This window comes from Melanostigma gelatinosum, assembly GCF_949748355.1.
Source record: "Melanostigma gelatinosum genome assembly, chromosome: 23".
Lineage (NCBI taxonomy): Eukaryota > Metazoa > Chordata > Actinopteri > Perciformes > Zoarcidae > Melanostigma > Melanostigma gelatinosum.
This window is the reverse complement of record NC_136656.1, coordinates 15,962,323-15,981,078: the sequence shown is the minus strand read 5'-3', so window position 1 is coordinate 15,981,078 and position 18,756 is coordinate 15,962,323. Positions and strand designations below refer to the sequence as shown.

The 18,756-nt window shown below is 43.9% G+C and overlaps 1 protein-coding gene across 1 annotated transcript; it reads left to right on the top strand.

The window, feature by feature from the left end:
- Window positions 1-7,711: 7,711 nt before the first annotated feature.
- Window positions 7,712-17,149, top strand: LOC306796435 (PC-esterase domain-containing protein 1A-like; the record flags this gene model as incomplete). Its single annotated transcript, XM_079295350.1, is given in 5 exon segments — window positions 7,712-7,762; window positions 9,489-9,721; window positions 15,201-15,351; window positions 16,801-16,875; window positions 16,880-17,149. Coding segments are annotated over 5 exon segments (780 nt in total).
- Window positions 17,150-18,756: the final 1,607 nt, after the last annotated feature.

Genomic DNA, 18,756 nt, shown 5'->3' with positions numbered 1-18,756 from the left:
AGGTTGTAGTGGAAGACAAGAATGTTCTCCTGAAGGTTTTTCCGTATGTCTGTTTTGCACTATAATATTCTATAACCCTTTATATACGTTGTGTGTTAGCGGCATCCATCTACAGACGGTTGCTGCAATACTCATAAAGTTACAGAGAGTAATTAGAGCCACCGTGTAAAAGTGAAGGAGCTTTGATGTACTAAACCAAAAGTACACCGTCTGATGAGTGTAATGTGAAACGCTAGCAGCACAACTCAGTGTGTGGGAAGCAGTGACGGTTCCCATGTGCAGCTCCAGATGACACACGCTGTTTGAGTTGTGATTATGTTGATATCTGAGTTGTTCCCCTCACGTGAAGAAGGTGGAGGAAGAGGATGAAGAGAGATGAAGAGAGATGACGTCTCTGAGACGGTTCTGGCGTTCAGTGTTGGTGAATTTGGATGTTGCACTCTTGTGATCAGAGAGAAAGGTTTACTTGGTCAAAGGAGCCCGGGGAACTCAAGTGGACTTGTTCTGCTCCACATCATTGCAAGTTAAAAGACAAGAATCATATTTGTCCATTTTCCTATGTAAAGATATCGCAAAATGTCACAAATCCAGACCAGCGGCAACAATGTGTTAGTGTTAGTCCATCTCTCACTACATTCAGACGTCCCGAACCTGTCTGTGGCTCTCTCTCCAAGCACATTGGTTCCCAATGATGATGTCGACAGCAAATGTATCGCTTCACTTGAAAGAAACGTCCTCAAACAGCTGGTCACTGTCATTTCTGGAAAGCATTACTCAAACAGGAGCAATAGAGCATCTAGGGGACTACTTTCAGTGGCGGATGAAGTCACACTTTGTGCTGTGGTGAGTATTCATGGCAGCAGGGCGTAAATAAACGAGTGATGTCACCGAGTGCAACAATGTGTCTCATTGCTCGTAACAATGGAGCTCTGTGACATGGCGGAATCACACACAACACTTGTTGGTACGATAACTTCATTGATGCTTTGCATCTGCACATAACATTTGATATAAAGAAGAACATAGAAAATAATAACAATATTGATGATAATAATAATAATATTACACTGACACTGTAAGAAATGAACAGTCTGTTCTGTGTGAATAAAACACATCTAAAGTTCAGCTGATTGAATATGAGGCTTCAGCAGTTGAACGGGTCTCCTGCACTGTTGTTCTCGTTGTTTGTTTTTTAATAATTTGGATTTATCGTGTTTCATTTATCATTTATGTGTTCAGTTATATTTTCTGTGAATGTTAATTTGCTGGGTTAAAAGTAGAACAATTTGAACATGCTGACACTAAAGACACTGGAATGAACGTGTAGTCAGTTGTAGAGTCCCTGAAGGTAAAATATGAAATGTTATTTTATGAGACCAGGTTGCTCGTGACACCATCAAGAAGAGGGGGGTTATATATATATAAAGTGAGCGTAACTACAGAAGACATACTGTTCATTTGTTTGCATCACATTTTCTTGAATGGGACTTTTGAATAAATTTGACCCAGAACAAGGATTGTGGATCCCCCAATACCTACATTGGAGTCACATTCAGGATCTCTTTGAAGCCAGTATCGACAGGAAGATTTATTACAGTCATTTCAAAGTGCAATCTTGCAACTTGATCTAATTGTTTGATTCTGTGAAACTCTTTCAAACTGAGGAGTTCGATCAAACAAAATGAAAGGCAACCCAAATGCTCCCAATCGCTGATCTTGCACTTTAGAAACGTGTACTAAAAGGACGTCGGTTAGAATGTTGTATGTTCTCAAAGTGCTGTCTGTTCACGTTTTTAGCTTTTTCACAATTGATCCAGCTTTCAGCGTGTAGAGATGTGAATTGATATTTTCCTCAGTATCATCATCATAATCTCCATGTTTACTGTTGGAAAAATCAAATGACTACTGAATGTTTTACGTTTGCAAAGGCCTGTCCATCTTCACACAGGCCTTCTCAGCTGTGTTCTTCATGAAGTGTCTCTGCTGCCTTTCTTAATGTCTATCTCCTCTTGTTTACTTGTGACCGGGCGTCGATAGTAAATCTGTTGTGTTCATGTCAGTGTATACGTAGGCTGATTTGCAGCCATGACGTCTTCCGATTAGGAGAATGTGACCCTTTAACAGAACGAATTGTCCAAGAGTGTGTTATCTGTAAGTGTCCAGAACATAGGCAGATGACTCTGTGCACACGTACTCGCCTCTTCACTCAGTATAAATATGAGAGACTCAGAGACAAGTGCTGGAACAGCTCAATGTCACGCTGCACAGAGAGGTGTTGGTTCAGCTCTATTGTTTGGAGGCTGTTGTTGTATTGGACTGCATTGTGTTGGAGTATGTTTCGTACCTTTATTTGGAGTGAAGGCAGACATGTCCTCATGTTGAGGCTACAGGAGAGGATGGCCACCGTGCTCTGCCTTCATAGGAAAGAGCTTCATCTTCAGAAAGGCAACGCAGAGGACTGGCTGCCTGAGCGTTCAGTGCTATCTCTCTCTGTTGAATGTTTTCATGCTCACACAAACTCTAACCATCATTAATGTGGACAAACAATGTGCACAAAAGTGAACTCTTGAAATTCAAGACCTCAACATTTTTAAAGATAACAAATGTCATTAATGCACAAATTGAATATTTCAAATTATTGTGATGGTAAAATATGTGTCACAAATAACAGTTTTGATGCTGATTAAGTCAATAACAAAGTGAATTTTCTAAATTGTTCATAAATAGTCCAGTTGTGACACAGTAAACAATAAACAAGTCTTTTCTTGTGAACTCATCTTTTATTGTGTTGTACCATTAAATGGTGTTTACACATTCATATAACAATAGTTAACACTTTTAAAAAGGACAAATTTAGCAAAATAGGTACTTTTATTTGTCATACTTAAAGCTGCTACAAAGAACTTTCATTTTGTGAAGCTGTTGCCGTCCCTGTGGAGTAGTGTTTCAGAGCACTCGGTCGCTAGGCGGAGATGTGACCAGCTCTCTGCCTCTGATTGGCTCGTTGGTTGGTTCGGATCGGCTCAGGAATGAAGTGTGGTATTGGTTCGGGTTCGGGTCTGTATATCAGGCCAACCAGTCAGAGACACAGTGGGGCATTTATTGGGAGTTTTGTTTTCACTCTTAGAGTCCAAAACCCACCAACTCTTGAGCTTCTTGATGCACTAGCTGCTAACTCGGTCTGCTGTTTGGTGGGCAGGTAGTTTACACACGTTTTATCACGGAACACAGAAATATTATTGACTAGTCCGGCTTTAAGATTAGTGTTTTAAAGCCGCACTAATATTTGTAACTTTATACTCTGAAGGCACAGAGCAATGTTGCTGTTGGTTTGGAGTTGTTGTGTGCTCCTCTATCTCTATCAATAGTTGCTAACTGTGTCTGCTAAACAGTGTACGGTGGGTTCATCACAGCATCTCCACCAAAAGGTGGATGTGTCCAACAAACAGCGATCTGTCAGCCGGCGGGACTGCTGCTCTTTCCCGTGTGAGACCAGAAGTTGATGTTTTTGTCTCGTAACTTGGGTACTTCATTAACGGCACTTGCGTAGTTATTTTAACCCAAATGACGATCTCTTCCTAAACCTAACCAAGATGTTTTGTTTCCTCAACTTAACAGAGTTGTTTCCTGTGAAGACGGAGGTTTATTTTGAAAAGACTGTATGCATGTAACAAGCGAAAATTGACACGTGTTGCTGGCTTTCATAGAAGAAACCACAAAACATCCTATGAACCGTTGATGAAACAGTGTCCAGAGCCACCCTCCACAGTTTACAGTCATTTGATCCAATGGTAACGTAAACAGATAACAATAAGCGCAGATTTCATTTGTAATATGTGAACATCATGTTGTTATCCATCTCTGATTTAAGGGAAAAGCTCCTTCTCACCATATTGTTTTGGTAAATCATACAGAGCTTCAGCGGATAAGGATCCATGGATACTTATGAGGGATCTTTGCTGATGTTCGGCTGCACTCTCTATTCCTGTGAATCGTACAGGAGAGAAGAGCATCACCAGCTGAGTCACTCACTGCTGCTGCCCCCTCACTTCAGATCCTGCTGCCTCGCTTTACTCCTCAATATTAACGTTTACATGAGAGAAGACATGTAAGCAGCCTTTGCGTCAGTGTCAGTCCGATTGAATTCACTGGACGAGGTGCAGTAAGAGAAGAGAGGCAGTGAGACAGAAAGGCTCTGGTCCTCCGTCCTCCTCACACTACTGTTTGTTCTGCCGATACCAATAAGAGCTCAGGGCTTTCTACGTCTTGATTTCCATCGTAACATTTTTCCTCTGCTAAACACAGATAGATGTGTGTATGTTGTACACACACACGTTTCGTTTACGTCGATATGTTTGTATTGTATAGCTGAAAATCCAATTTCAGAATTTCAGATGTCTTTTCTGCATATAAATCATGTACACCGGAGCACCAACATGTGGAAATATGTTGATCCAGAAGCTTCTTCCCCTCTGATGCGTCCGCTCCTCTCTGTCAGCAGCGTGTCCGTTCAGAACAGATGAGCACGTCTGCATTCAGATGTTCAGCGTCACATTGAACACATGCCCAATGCTGTGGTTCTTCTGGTGAGGACTGTCTTGATTGTTTTTAGCACTCTCAAAACCATTTTCTTCCCATATGGACAGGTCTTCGTTAAGGGCCTGGGCACAGTAATAACTATCAGTTATGACTCAAGCTCTTTTCACCCTTCTTCGCTCCAACTCGAGCAAACCTTCCAGTATCGCTGTCACCTCCCCGGTCTGGGCACTGCCGGGGACTTGGCCTCGTTGTCTGGAGCGCTCCTTCTCATTGTGCTTGAGAATGAAGCCCCAGTAGGCGTTGTCGTCTTGTCCTTTTCGCGATCCGTCGGTGTATAGAGTCCACTCTAACGGTTCGGATGGCGTCTCGTCCTGTGTCGTCTTTTTCTTACTCACGGGTTGTGCAGGGCCGATTTCGAGGTCTGGGTCCAGCAGGATGTCTTCCCAACGTCCCCACCTCGCGTTCGTCGCCTTCGTGCTCTCTACCGTGGCTTTTCTTAGGAATCGATGGACCTGGCTTTGCGTGAGGACCCTGATGCCCTGTCCTTGAGCAAGGTCTTTCAGGGTGCTCCAATACCTTGCCAGAACTGCCAACTCCTTCTCTTCTGCTGGATATTTCTTTTCCACGGAGGACAGGGTGTAGCTCCACAAAGTGACTATTCCCCCGCCTTCGTTGCACACTTTAACCACTGCATCATCGTCGTTGCAACTGACCTCTGCCACCAGCTTCGTTGTAAGGCTTCGTGGCTCCAGCCGCAAAGCTTCTTTAATGGCTGTCCGCAGGTTTTCCAAACTGTTTTGATCCGTTGCGGTCCATTCCCACTTCTTGTGGGCGTCTTCTGGCTTTTCTTTTCTTAGTTTTACATACAACGGTCTTGCATACTTCTGGTAGCTAGGGACATGGTCCCTAACGTAGTTGCAGAGTCCCAGCACCTTCTGTAGTTCGTTCAGCGAGGTTGGCGGGTCGATCTGCTCCACTTTTTCCCGGAATCCGTCCGAGAGTCCCAGGTCGTTGGAGACCTGGAACCCCAGGTAGTTCACTTGGAATCGTCCAAATTGGCATTTTTTCAGATTCTATTTCAAGCCTGCCGCTGTTAGTCGTTCTGTGACTTTTCTCAATTTTTGCAGATGTTCTTCTTCGGTGTCATCTGCAATGAATACATCATCGATGTATATGGTTGTCTCTAGGCCGTCAAGTATGTCCATTACGGCCGACTGGAAAACATTCGGAGAGTTTTTGTAGCCTTGGGGTAGCCGTTCCCAGACGTACGCTTTACCCTTGTGGGTGAACGCTGTCTTGCCTTGGGAGGCTTTGGCTAGCCTCAGCGAGAAAAATCCATTTGCCAGATCTATGCAGGATTTGTACCTCTTTAGTCTCAGTGTTTTCAGCGTCCCTTGGGGGTTGATCAGGCTGGCTCGGTTGGCGACAGTCCTGCGGTTGAGGGCCTTGAAGTTGATAACAGGTCTCCATCCTCCTCCCGATGACTTTTGATTTTGACTGCCTGTATTGGGCTGTTGGTGATGGGATTTGGCTCCTCGCGCACCACCCCTAGTTCGCTGAGCTCCGTGACTCCGTGGTCCATTTCTGCAACTGCCCCTGGATTCAGGGGGTATTGGCGGACGGGCGGGTGTACACCCCCTTCTATGGTGTGGGTGTACTTTGCACCCATGTCTCCACAGTCATTTTTGAATCTAGCCACTCCGGCTTTGGAAAGTATGTCTTCTAGCGTTTCTTTTCCCTCCGGGGAAAAGTCGCTTTCTTCGATCTTTTGCTTGGTCACTTCTGGAACGTCCACTGGTTTGTACCACTCCTGTGAAAACGATCCCATTTGGATTAGTTTTGCCCCGAGGATTCTTAGTCGCTGTTTTATTGGGGTTCGATTTTCTGGGCTGCTATGCAGCTCTTTTAGGTCCGTTATTGTCATTAAATTGTAGGGTCCTAGAGCCCACACAACTCCTTTCCAGACGCCAAACGGAATCTTTTTGATGGTTCCGTCGGCTAGTTGAACAGTCAGGTGTCCTTTTGTTTCAAGGCATTTGCGGGTCATCGACACTTCGGCACCAGTATCTACCTGATAGGGGATTCCATCCACGTTGGTGTATATGTCGTCCCCCACCCAATAGGCATGATCCACTGTGACCCGCGCCCGCTTAGCCATTACTTTCTCTGCCCTTCTCTCCCAGCTTCCATGCGGGAGACACGAAGGGCCTGTTTCTGCTCTGTTGTCAGCTTGTTGTAATCCTCGGAAGAGAGATAACCGCTCTTGTTGGCTGGTGGGGGCCGTGGCCCCTCCTGTTGTTGGTCAGGCGGGGTCCTGTGGTAAACGCCCTGCCTCTGAAATCCTTCTTGCCTTTGAGCACCCTGCTCCCGTTGGTTGCCTTGCGGACCCCTCTGGACTCCCGGCTCTCGCTGGTAGCCTTGGTAGCCTTGCAGACCCCTCTGGAATCCTGGCTCACGCTGGTAGCCTTGCGGGGCTCTTTGGAATCCTCCTGGCTGCCTTCTTGGTGTCTGTGAAGGGCCGGGTCCCTCGGTGGGCCTCGCGTTGTCATACGAGGGCCTGGGAGCCGGCGGCTTCGGTTGGTTTCCTTTCTCTCTTTTGTCTTCCAAGTGCTTTTTCTTCAAATCCCACTTTCTTACTGTTTCTTGGATTTGTTCTGTGGTGCTTTTGTTGATGTTTAGGGTCACGAAATCGATGTCATTCATTAGGCCCTTCGTCAGCTTCCTAAGGGCTTGCACACTTCTTTCTGGCGGAATCGCCTGTCGCAAGGCGTACCACGCCTGGGTGAGAGTTTGCCCTTTTTCTAAGCTTTTTCTTGCCTTGTCGATGTGTGACTCCTCGTCTTCGCAGTCTTCCAGCACTAATCTTCGGTAATGCTGTTCCGCGGTTTCTTCGGGACCCATCGGTTGGTCCGTCACATGGGCCAGCCACAATCTTTTCGCCTCGTCGTTTGTGGAGCTGGCTTTTACCATAAGCCATTTTTGTGTCAGATATTCTTGCACCGATTCTTTTGGGTCTCGGTTGGCCACCATCGCCTTGATCTTTTTGAACTCACCAAAGATCTGGGTGGAGGCTTGCATCTTTATTATGCCATCATTGTCTTCCGCGGTGGTGAGGCAGCTGCTTCGTGCAAGGCCCTGCCCTTGAGGTGGCTGTTCGTCTTCGCTATCCGAGATGTCTTTCAACAGCGCTCTTTCTTCCTTTCTTCCGTCCAGACAAGTCCAGGCAAGTCCAGGCTTATCCTATATTATGCCTCTATGACTCATCTCTTGCAACAGTCTTTTCCTAACCACACCCATTAACATCTGTTCCTAACTTCACTCTTTTTGCTAACTCATCCTGACAAAACACTTTTCCTACATCTCGGCTCCGGTCACACAGAACATTTGTTCATCAGTTTTTACATTTGTTAAATCACTCTATGCATTAAACATTCGTTACATATTGATTAACCATTTTGTTATATAATGATCATACACTTTATCTCTTGATTACACTTTATTCTGAGTATATACTTTGTGCTTTTATATCCTGACTCTCCCTTGAATGTGCAAGCATGTTACCGAGGCAGCTCTGTGGGCTCAACTCTTCTTGACACTACACAATGTTCTGAAGAGTTGTACTTCATACAGAGCCATATTCACAAAGCCTTCGACAGACTGAAGGTGGCTCTTCAGCTGCTGAGTTAGGGGAAAGTCCCCGAATAAGTGTTGCTTCTCACTTTAACTCTTACTTTTAAAATGTAATTGACGAAGCATTTAGGGCACAATGTTCTTCTGAATCAGTCAGAAGTTAAGAGGCTGAGTTACTAAAAGTGGAAACTTGGAAGTTGCAGCAGTCTGCCTGCGTAACCTCTCGGACCATATACTCCTCTTCTCACCTCAATTAGTTGAACTGTTCTTTAAAGCAGCTGTCGATATTTTTACATTACTGGAAGGACATCGTGAAAGGTGACGATGTGAAATGGGTTTCTCGTCGTGATGAAGCAACAGAATTATCTGCAGCTCCCTGGGCTTTACGCGGCTTTATAAAATTGTTTATTACCTGATAAAAAATGTATAATTCTACAATTGGATGTAAAACAATATCCTAATATCAATATGTATATGGTGTTTGATATAAAATATTATTGGATTACACTGTTAAATCAATATACGGTTTCATGTATACAATCTGCAACACAGCTTCTGTGACATGAATAAATATTGATCTGTCAATCAAACATTAAATTGAATATCCTTCATGTTGACTGACACAGACCTGGTCCTAATCACAATAACTAATCACAGAAACATGATGTAGTCCTTAAGAATGGGGATTATTTTTAGACGAGCCACTGACCCATTTCTTAAACTATGAAATGTGCTTGTGTTCTGGAAGAAGAAACACCGGTTTCCTGTTAGGGCTGCACAATTATTCGAATTTTAATCGAATTTTAATCACGATTTTGGCTGCCACGATTAAATTAACATGATTGTCTGCGATATTGACGTTTAAAATGTGTGCTCTGCTGCATATCAAATCAAGCGCTTCCTCAACTAAGTCAGCCGACCACCAGGGGGCGAACGAGATGGGAGGTGTCATGCGCGCACCCTGCAGACTCCGCTGTTAGTAGAAGACGAGAGACGGACAACAGAACCAGAGAGCAGACGGTCACGGGTGTCGTGTGAAAGCTAAATCAAATATCAGGAGCAGAAGGGGAGGAGCTAGCCCCTCAAAGGATCATCATTCGTTGTCTGGAAGTTTTTTGGATTCAGGGCAAGTGATGTTAACCAAGAACAAATCATATGCACAGAGTGCGTTAGAGTTGTGTCTGCGCCGCATAGCGATTAAATAATCGTGACCGCAATATTGATCAAAATAATCGCGATTATGATTTTGGACATAATCGTGCAGCCCTATTTCCTGTGCTGGCACACTGGAAGGTAATGTCTCGCTGTCTGTGGTGCAGGGAGAGTTTTCCTTTGAACAGGACGTCCTGGTGGAGGGAGGTCGATTAGGACCCATGACGAACGGCACAGAGTACAGAGAGGTCCGACAGTATCGCTCCGACCACCACCTGCTGCGGTTCTACTTCCTGACACGGATCTACTCCCCGTACATGGAGAGCATCCTGGAGGACTTCAGGCGAGGAGTCAAACCCGATATCATTGTCATCAGCTCCTGTCTGTGGGACATCACCAGGTAACCAATCCTCATCCGCTTTCTATTCTATTGATCAACTCTGGTAAGTATGAACCTTCAGTCAGGTTATAACACGTGGTTCTATATGGAGGAAGGTGGTTACCTTTGTCTTTGGTCAGAGATGGTCTCTGGTGACATCCACGTCCATCACGTGAATGTCCATCTTTCTGGACATCCACCTCCCTGTGGATGATGCGAGTGGTTTGGACCTGGTGATCACAGGCGGCTGGTTAGCTGTCCTTAAATGTATGGTTGAAAGTGTGACAAACTGGCAAACTAGTCGAGTTTCAAAACGGGGCCTGAAAGAGGTGTATGCCCCTTCCCACACTGAAGTTGAGAAACTTTGTATTCTGATACAGACGCATGAATAGTGATGGTGTTCTCAATCATTGACTATAATCTTCAGGGCAAAATAGCCTCTCCATGACTGCAGTCTGGACTGGGGCTCAGTGTTGGATACAGCTCAGAGTTCTAGAGATGCAAGCCACAGAAGAACCTCTTCCTGGGATTTGTTCTGAAGTAGAATAAAGATACAATTATTCTTTGAAACCAATGGACTGTGGTGGCGCAGTTAATGTAACTGGTATATAATACGTTCTGATCAGGACTATGAATGAGTCCACTCACCAGACAGACTCCCTCAGTGTTCCTCATCTCAGCATCCCCATACTGTGCACACTGTCTGGGAGAGAGCCTTTATGCAGGGATGTCATCCTGCAGAGGCTTCAGAGGAACATCATTCAATTAACAGCAAAGTCAAGGACTGTGGTATTGATCTCATGCCTCCTCCTCACCTGGGAGAAGAAAAGGCTTCTCTTTTGGAAAACCAAAACCTGCCGGTGAATCTTCACATGAACAAGTAACATTAGGAACAGGGCAAGGGGGAAGAACTGATCCTTTACAAAGGAATGCAGTCCTTGAGCTGCTGACTCATTAAAGGCTTGGAGCGAGAGGTCTGCAATAAAAACAGGCAGAATGCAGCGCATCACATCTGTTGCTTCCTTATTTGACTCCAATGTATTGAAGATCTTGATAAATGACAAAAAAGCAACCGTAAATCTGAATAATCTCTCACTGAAACCTGCCAACGAGTTTCAAAAGCCGCTTCATGTCCTTAAGACTGGTGGTCTAGTTGCTGGAGGCCTGGGTAAACCAGAGGATGTTCCAGCAGCCCTGGCCTATGTGAAGCAGTATTGCACTCCTCTCTGCCCCGTTATGCAGTCTGACAGCCGCAGTGAGGCCAGGTGTCACATAGTGCATGGTTTTCAGGCCAATGCATGAGTCCTTGATTGTCTTGCCAGCTCAAGGTTTTGTCCCTTTAAAAAAAAAAAAGAAAAAAAAAGAGCAATATGACAATCTCAAATATCTAAACTAAAGAATAAAGCCTGAGGCTGCAATGACTTTCTGTACAGTGTCTAATAAAGTTGAGGAATACACTTCATACAAATGCAGCACTTGTTCTACTTGATAGTAATTGTGTGGTGATGTTCAATTTAAGATCATGAAATGAAATGTCTTTCACATATTTGCAGAATTGATAAATGTTTCTGAGGTCAAAATGAACTGTTGTAATGGTCTTCCCCATGGACTGGAGGTGGCTGGCGTAGTGTCATAACCCCATCACAACATTTGAATGGGAAAAAAAGCACTTGCCTCCTTGACCCTCAACGTTGTCGAGGAGCTGCCAGTTGAAGAGGTCCTTCCTTCCCATGGCCAGGGGGGAAGGAAAGGACTTTACTTTCCCATCTGGCCTCTCCTCGGTCTCCTCTTCCCCTGCCCCGCTGCCAGCTTCACCTGACTTGTGCTGGGGGAAAGAAAATACAGAAATACAGAGGGTATGATAATTATCATTATTTGGACTACCAGTGATGTTTCTCACATTCCAGCCAGCCGCACTCCCTCATATCATGCTGTACTGACCCTGGTCAGTACAGCAAGGCATGTGGTCCGGAAAATGTCCTCTTAAAACACCCAAGTGGTAAAAAGTGGTGACAACTTTGCTACTTTGCTTATTATTAATTAACCATTCTGATGCTGACAGTAATAGCTGTGTGCCGCCATCAGTATCCGTGCTGTATAGAACTTGATGTTTGGGAAGTGCTTCCCTAACATCAAGACGATTATTGTCCACAGGTTTAATGACTGTTAGGATGCCAGAGCGGCCATAGAGGAAAATGAGCAGACCGGGAGTCCAAAAGAGGTTTCAGATGAAGTTTCATTTATTTTGATATTCTACCATCACACCAAAGATCACACCAGTGTCTACTAGTCTCCACCAGTCTCTCATGTCTGAATACTGTGAAACACCCATATGGCTCCTCACGTTGAAGCAGAGATCAGAGAAGAATAGCAGCATAGGTAATGGCGGTGTGTCGTTACAATGACATTGCAAGGAATAGTTAAAAATGCTTTATGCTTTACTAAATGTTTATCTTAAGATGTAATATGGCATGTTTAAACATGTAATCAGTGATTTAGTTTATTGTAAATCATTTTATATGAACTTTCAAAAGCCTATTAACAGCGTAGTCATTAGCGATGACTACACTGTTCTTCTAGCATCAGAGTTCAATGACTAACATAGTCTCAAAAAATAATTATCTGCGATTGTAGAAAACAATGCATACCCACGATGCTATAACCAGGCATAAGATTTATGCATATGTTGCTAGATTAGCTCAGATAGAACTAAAACAGCAGCTCAGTCATGCTTGCTTCCTGGTTACTGGTGGTCACATGACATAACTTCCTGTTACTGGCACTAGGGCTGGGCGGTATGACCAAACATGTGTATCACGGTATTTTTTAAGATTCTGGCGGTTTCACGGTATTCTTTTTTTCCATGACTGTGGTTTTTCTATATGTTTATAGTGGCTTACTCTACTGTCAGAAGTACATAGAATATAAAAACATGTTAATGTCGTCATGTATAAAGGCTTTGCTTACTAGAGGTGTGCTCGTTTGTTCCTGTAATGGTGGGATAGCAGTTTGGCTGAAGTATTGTCGCCCCGGTCAGATGTACCTTGAATCCAGTGCTTCCTCGTAATTAAAAACAGCTAATATCAACCCTCTGCCTCTGTACATTACTACCACATGTACTCTGCTCAAAACAGAGTCACTGGTTCAGTAGTAAAGCTTGCCTTTTGCTCAATTTGACTTGGCTGCCTGGGTCCAGTGTGACACTGACAAGCGGTGGGGACTCTGCGGCTGGTGCTGAAAGTTGAGAATATTTTAACTTATGCCATCGAAAAACAGCTGGAACAACGTGAGAATCGCAAGGAAAAAAGTGCACGGAAGGCACGGCATACAAAAGAACAATGGTTTTGTGGCCAACGCGTTAACGGGGCCTTAATCACTACGTTAAGCAATCTGAATTAGGTGGCTTTTGTCTGGGCCTGTTAAGAACGGTGTGTTTACAGCTTAATTGTACTGTAAGCTTTAGTATGTTGTAAATTTAAGCAGTTAATGCTGCGTTGAGACTACCTTATCTATTGTGCTTGTTGCTTGTTTCTGTGTTCAACATGTTACATTGATTGTGTGGGCCAAAGCTGTGGGCCCCTGCTTGTGTTTGTTTCTGCCACTGTGTGTAAATCCAGTACACTGCGTTTGATCAGAAGACCAGCGCCATGGACGACGGAACAGAGTTCACTCGCCGTGTCTCTGATGATGAAAGGACGGCTGTAGTGTCTTTCTGTGGCAGTTAGGGTTGTTTTCGCTTTGGATGCATTCCTTTCTTTTTTTCTCACATGCACACACACTGCATACTCATTGAATCAAGTAGCTCGTAGCATAGCTCGGCTTTGCTCCACGCCAGTGTGTCACAGACCTGTGAACCACGTCCTCCATTGTACCTCACCTCTAACTTTTTAGGTGTCCCCACAATCAGGAACCCTGTGACACGGCCATTCATGGGGTCATGTCTGCCTTCTTGCTCCCTCTCGCTCCTCCCCCTCCCACCTACACACACACACACACACACACACACACTTCCTGCTTGTTGTTGAAGCTGTAGAATAGATGTTTATTGTATGTTCTATTAATTATTGCTTAAGTCCAATAAACTTTACTGTGCCTTTTTTAAACAGCGGTTGTCTGATTATTTTTGCATGTATGACTTTGTTGATCACCTGACTTTTCCTGATCATCACCAGGGCAAAATGTACAGTACGTTCATGTTCCCCTCAGGGTGGATTATCATTTCTTTAGAAACAGCACCATCATTGGGTTACATCTTTAGCATGCTAAAGTAAGCTGGTGGGCATGGTGAATATGAAACCGCTGATTGTGAGGATATTAAGCATGATGATGTGACCACTGTGCTAGCACAGCCTCAGTGCTGCTAGCATGGCTGTGGACTGTTCTAGTGAGATCATTCATCGGTCACTGCAACAGGCAGCACTGAGCTCTGCTCAACATTACGGAGTCTAAACCACAGCAGCACTATTATGAGCTGGAGCCACATTATCAAGCGCTTCAGGTTCACCGCCAAAATGTTGCTATCGGCACATGCCGGTTGATATACACTGAAATGATCTGAGTACATGTCTTGGATCCAATAACCAAATATGATCAGTTAACCTCATTTAAAGAAACAAAGATCTTTTATATTGATCATGTTTAAAAATAATACCATTTTATCCATCAGCCAGTTTTGGTCCTTTTATTTGTTTTTGACATGTTTTTTATTGACTTCCACAATACACAAGACAGAACAAGGCACATCAACAGGCACACATAGGCACTTGGAGATATTTCAAATAAAGATATTAATGACATGTGTTGTTGGGCGTTACTGACTTTCTCAGCAGAAACAAAAAATAAAAACAGTAGAGGGTGACATGTGTACATGCACATGGATACATATTATACCCCACAAATGGAACGCTCCCACATTCCCTAATGTGACCAGTGAGAGAAGAGGGAAGAAAAAACGGGGAAGGAAAACAAAAAAAAGGGAAACTGTAGACTACAGGGTTACAACAATCTCCCTCCAGAAACTCCATGAATGAACCCAAATCTTTGCAAAGACGTTATATTTCTCTTCAACTACATATGTAAGTTTCTCTAGGGCGAGGCACTGTATCACTCTATCCAATCTCGTTTGCTCGGCCTGTGAACAGATTTCCAAGCCATTCCAATTTTATGTTTAGCTTCAAGAAGACAACATATGTGCAAGCATGTTACCGAGGCAGCTCTGTGGGCTCAACTCTTCTTGACAGGATCTATGGCCGCAACACACCATTGGTCATATGTTAATTTTATGCAAGCATGGCACGTGGCTGTCCACCTCCACTAGTCTGCTGTGGAGTTAGCAGTGACGAGGACTGCTTATCAAGGGAACTGGACATCACAGTTTACGACAAAAAGTTAACATATATTCTATAGAAATAATACATTTCAAAGACATTTCTAGTTATGACAAACTAGAAATGGCAGCTTCATTTTCACATATCTGCTGTCTCATTTGTTTATATCCCAGGTATGGCCTGGAGTGTGTTGGACAGTACAAAGAGAACCTTCACAAGTTCTTTGGCCAGATTAAAGCCATCGTTTACCGCGACTGCCTCATCTTGTGGGCTCTGGCTATGCCGCTTGGCAAGAAGATCAAGGGTGGATTCTTGGTGCCTGAAGTGAGTATCTCTCGGCTGCAGGATTTCATCCCAGCCACTCACCACACCATCACATGTCTTCATCCACAGAGCAGGAGATGAGCAGCTTCACATTGACATTGTGGAATTAGAATAGCTTTATTTATTTTGTTATATATATATATTTTTTTCTTTTCTTTTTTCTCCTGTTCCCTCCTACTCGCTTGCCCCTATTCTTTTAAATGTGTTTATGTTCAGATATATGTGTGTATGTAAACATCGAACAAAAAGTTCGGAAATTCGTGTTTGGTAGATTATTTCTCTGTTGTAACAATGCTTCTTGGCAATAAATCGTTGGAAAGCCTGTTTATTTACCTTTCAAACGGTGCCCCATTTGTCAGGAACATGCATTTGTGGGATGAGCAGCACAGCTGAGTATGTGGGTTGCGCCCATGAAAAACTTGCAAAATCTTCTCAGATTTTTAACCGAAATGAATCCGCAAAAGAAAATCAGACTGAATGTGTGTTCCCATCTACTTCTGTTGTATGTGAACATTAAGCTTAGTTTATTCTCGCTGTAACAAAGCTGGCGTGAAGCGTGCGGGTTAGAACACAACGTAATCACGGCCTGCGCTCGGTCATCACTCTGAATTCCTGTTAGTAGGCGTGCACCATCAGAGCATTGCATTCAACACTGAATTGCTTCTTTACAGGGCTTGTATAAAGGCAATCAAGTAATAATGCATATGAGATATGCATTGTGGAGGTTGGTTCATGACATTTTGCCTGTTCCGCTGGTTGTCGTCTCGCTTCTTCACGATACAGATGTTTGTAGGCCCTCTGGCGTATACTGCAACAAACAGCACGTTAAGCATAACCGCCTCTGTACGTGCTCGTAGCGTGCGCCTGCAGGGGCTCACTATACGGTTTAAGCTTTAGGAGTTGGTTCCTCAAGAGAAATGGCAGGTGGTGCTAATTCTCCAGTCAGCTGCCAGAAAACCACATCAGCGGAAGGAGGAGCAACAAGATTACACCATTAAAATATCTTTTATTGTCCTGTATTAGTGTGAGGACGGTCTCCTCATTGCTCCACACAGATCTGATGTTTTTCTCTCCTCAGTGGATGTTTTAGTCACAAATTTCATGTAGTTATTATTTATTCATTGGTTTGTTTACACTTGCTTTTATTGATACACCAGCCTTTTTGCTGTATTTTTCATTATATTTTTAATATTTCAGGGTGGATGGAAACGCACCTATAGGCTTTGAAATATGGTCTCTTTGATTGTCGAGACTCAAACGACACATTGTCTGAGATTTGAGACCAATGCATCACAATATCTCCAGATAAGAATTGTGTCTCAATAATACATGTCATATGCAGAGACAATGAATGATAATATTGCATTATTTACCACCAAACACAAATCTAAAATGATTGATGAACCTGTGTGGGTTGAATCAGCTGTTCCTGTCATTGAATCACTGCAGGTGAGCCACTTGGCTCCCACACTGCGTTATGACATCATCGAAGCCAACTTCTACAGCGGTCGACTGGCGGAGGCCTACGGATGTCCTCGACCTGCACTTCCACTTCCGCTGCAGCCTGCAGCACCGAATGCCGGACGGCGTCAACTGGGACGTGCTGGCCCATCGACGCATCAGCAGCCTGCTGCTGCAGCACGCCGCTGAGGCCTGGGGAGTCGACCTCTACAACCCCCCCCTCTCCTGCAGGAAGAGGCTGGTGCACACACAGCTGATTGATATACTGAGTGCTGACTTGTTATTGGTGGAGCATGGTTCAGTCCAGTGGCTGCTGTTAGGACATAGTTTATACTGATCAAAGTGGTGCTCTTTAGGAAGACCTTTCCTGCAGCGGATTGATTCTGCATATATTCATATATGTCACCCAACATGTGCTTCAGTCATGTACTATGGACAGACATGAATATTTCTCTGGGTTACAGTAGAAGTTGTTCATGCCTTCTCTCCTAAATACTGTTTGAAAAGCTTTTACACCAATCAGACTCAATACTTTCACTCCTGAAAACGGTCTGAAATAAACAACTACTCTCTTCAACAAACTATCTGTTTCACCCGACTGACAAAATGGGTTGTTCCAATGAAAAGGATGTTTTCTATTTCTGGAAAAGCAGCCCACACAACATGAAAGAAAAATCTGTAAAAATGACACCAGCTGCTGCAAAAACCATGAGCAAATGTCAAGAGATTATCATCAGCACATCATCTATTGAGCTATCTGTTGGTATATTATGTATATGCTTAACTGACTGTCTTGTCATACATCTCTGCATTTTCTGGATGTTTAGTGTTCCAGGGTTATAGAGAAGACTTTGGACACCACAGTTTCAGACCTGAGAGGCCCCATCCATGGCCCCTGCTGGACTCAGGTTGGTCTAATCAAGTTTCTCCTATTGTCATTCAGAGGTTTCAGCTGGTTCCCCCAAACTCAGGTAACAAACCCTCTCCGGCCTTTAGGGTCGTACAGCGTGTGTGGCTCTTTGGGAACATGGCGGTTTGTGCAGTAACATCAAATACTCATTCAGTCTTTGGGTGGGACTTTTTGCTGATTGAATATAAATCTTTCCATACTTGCTATTCATTGTTTCCTCCTCAATATATCTACACCCTAACCCTTCCCCACTGGAGTCCCTCTCACCAGTTCCAGAGATAGAAACAGATAAGTGGATGAATTCCTACAGGTTTGAAATCCTGAATCGTGAAATGCATCACATTACTGAAGCTAAAGACTGTCTAACTTGCATTTTACTGTGACTTTAAATTTATACATTACTTGCGTCATCAGACGGTTCAGCTTCATCAAAAGCCTGTTTGACAAAGGAAGGAAACATTTGTTCAAGTCAGGAATCACATTATGGTCAAATCAAAGGTGCTAATTGAACCCCTGACTAAGGTGAGTCTAACCAAAGCTGTTACCAGAGTTTAGATCAGAATGTCTTATTTTTCAAATGAACACAACGGAGAAAGTTAAATGATTATGTTAAATAATGTTACTTAGAAGACTTATACACAGTTAAGATGAATAAAATGCTAAGTTTTTCGACATAATGTTTAACAATAATAAATATGCTGAATAATGCTACATTCGCACATACAGCACTGACAGATATTGCACGGTCTATAGTAGGGTTGCACGGTGTATCGATACTAAAAAGGTACCGCGGTACCTGTACGTTAAAAACGATACGATTTTGCATAATTTTAGTATCGATACTTTATTAAAATAGCGCGATCAGAGCGCACTTGCTGCTCCGCTCCCTGTCATGCAGGCATGCAAGGGGGCGGGGCTGCCCAGCGCGCTCACAGCAACAGGCAGCGCGCACTCACAGAGAGTGATCACAGGGGAGACATGCAGGAGCTTTTACCGACCGTCCTCTGGAAGTACTTTGGCTATATTGCAGACAG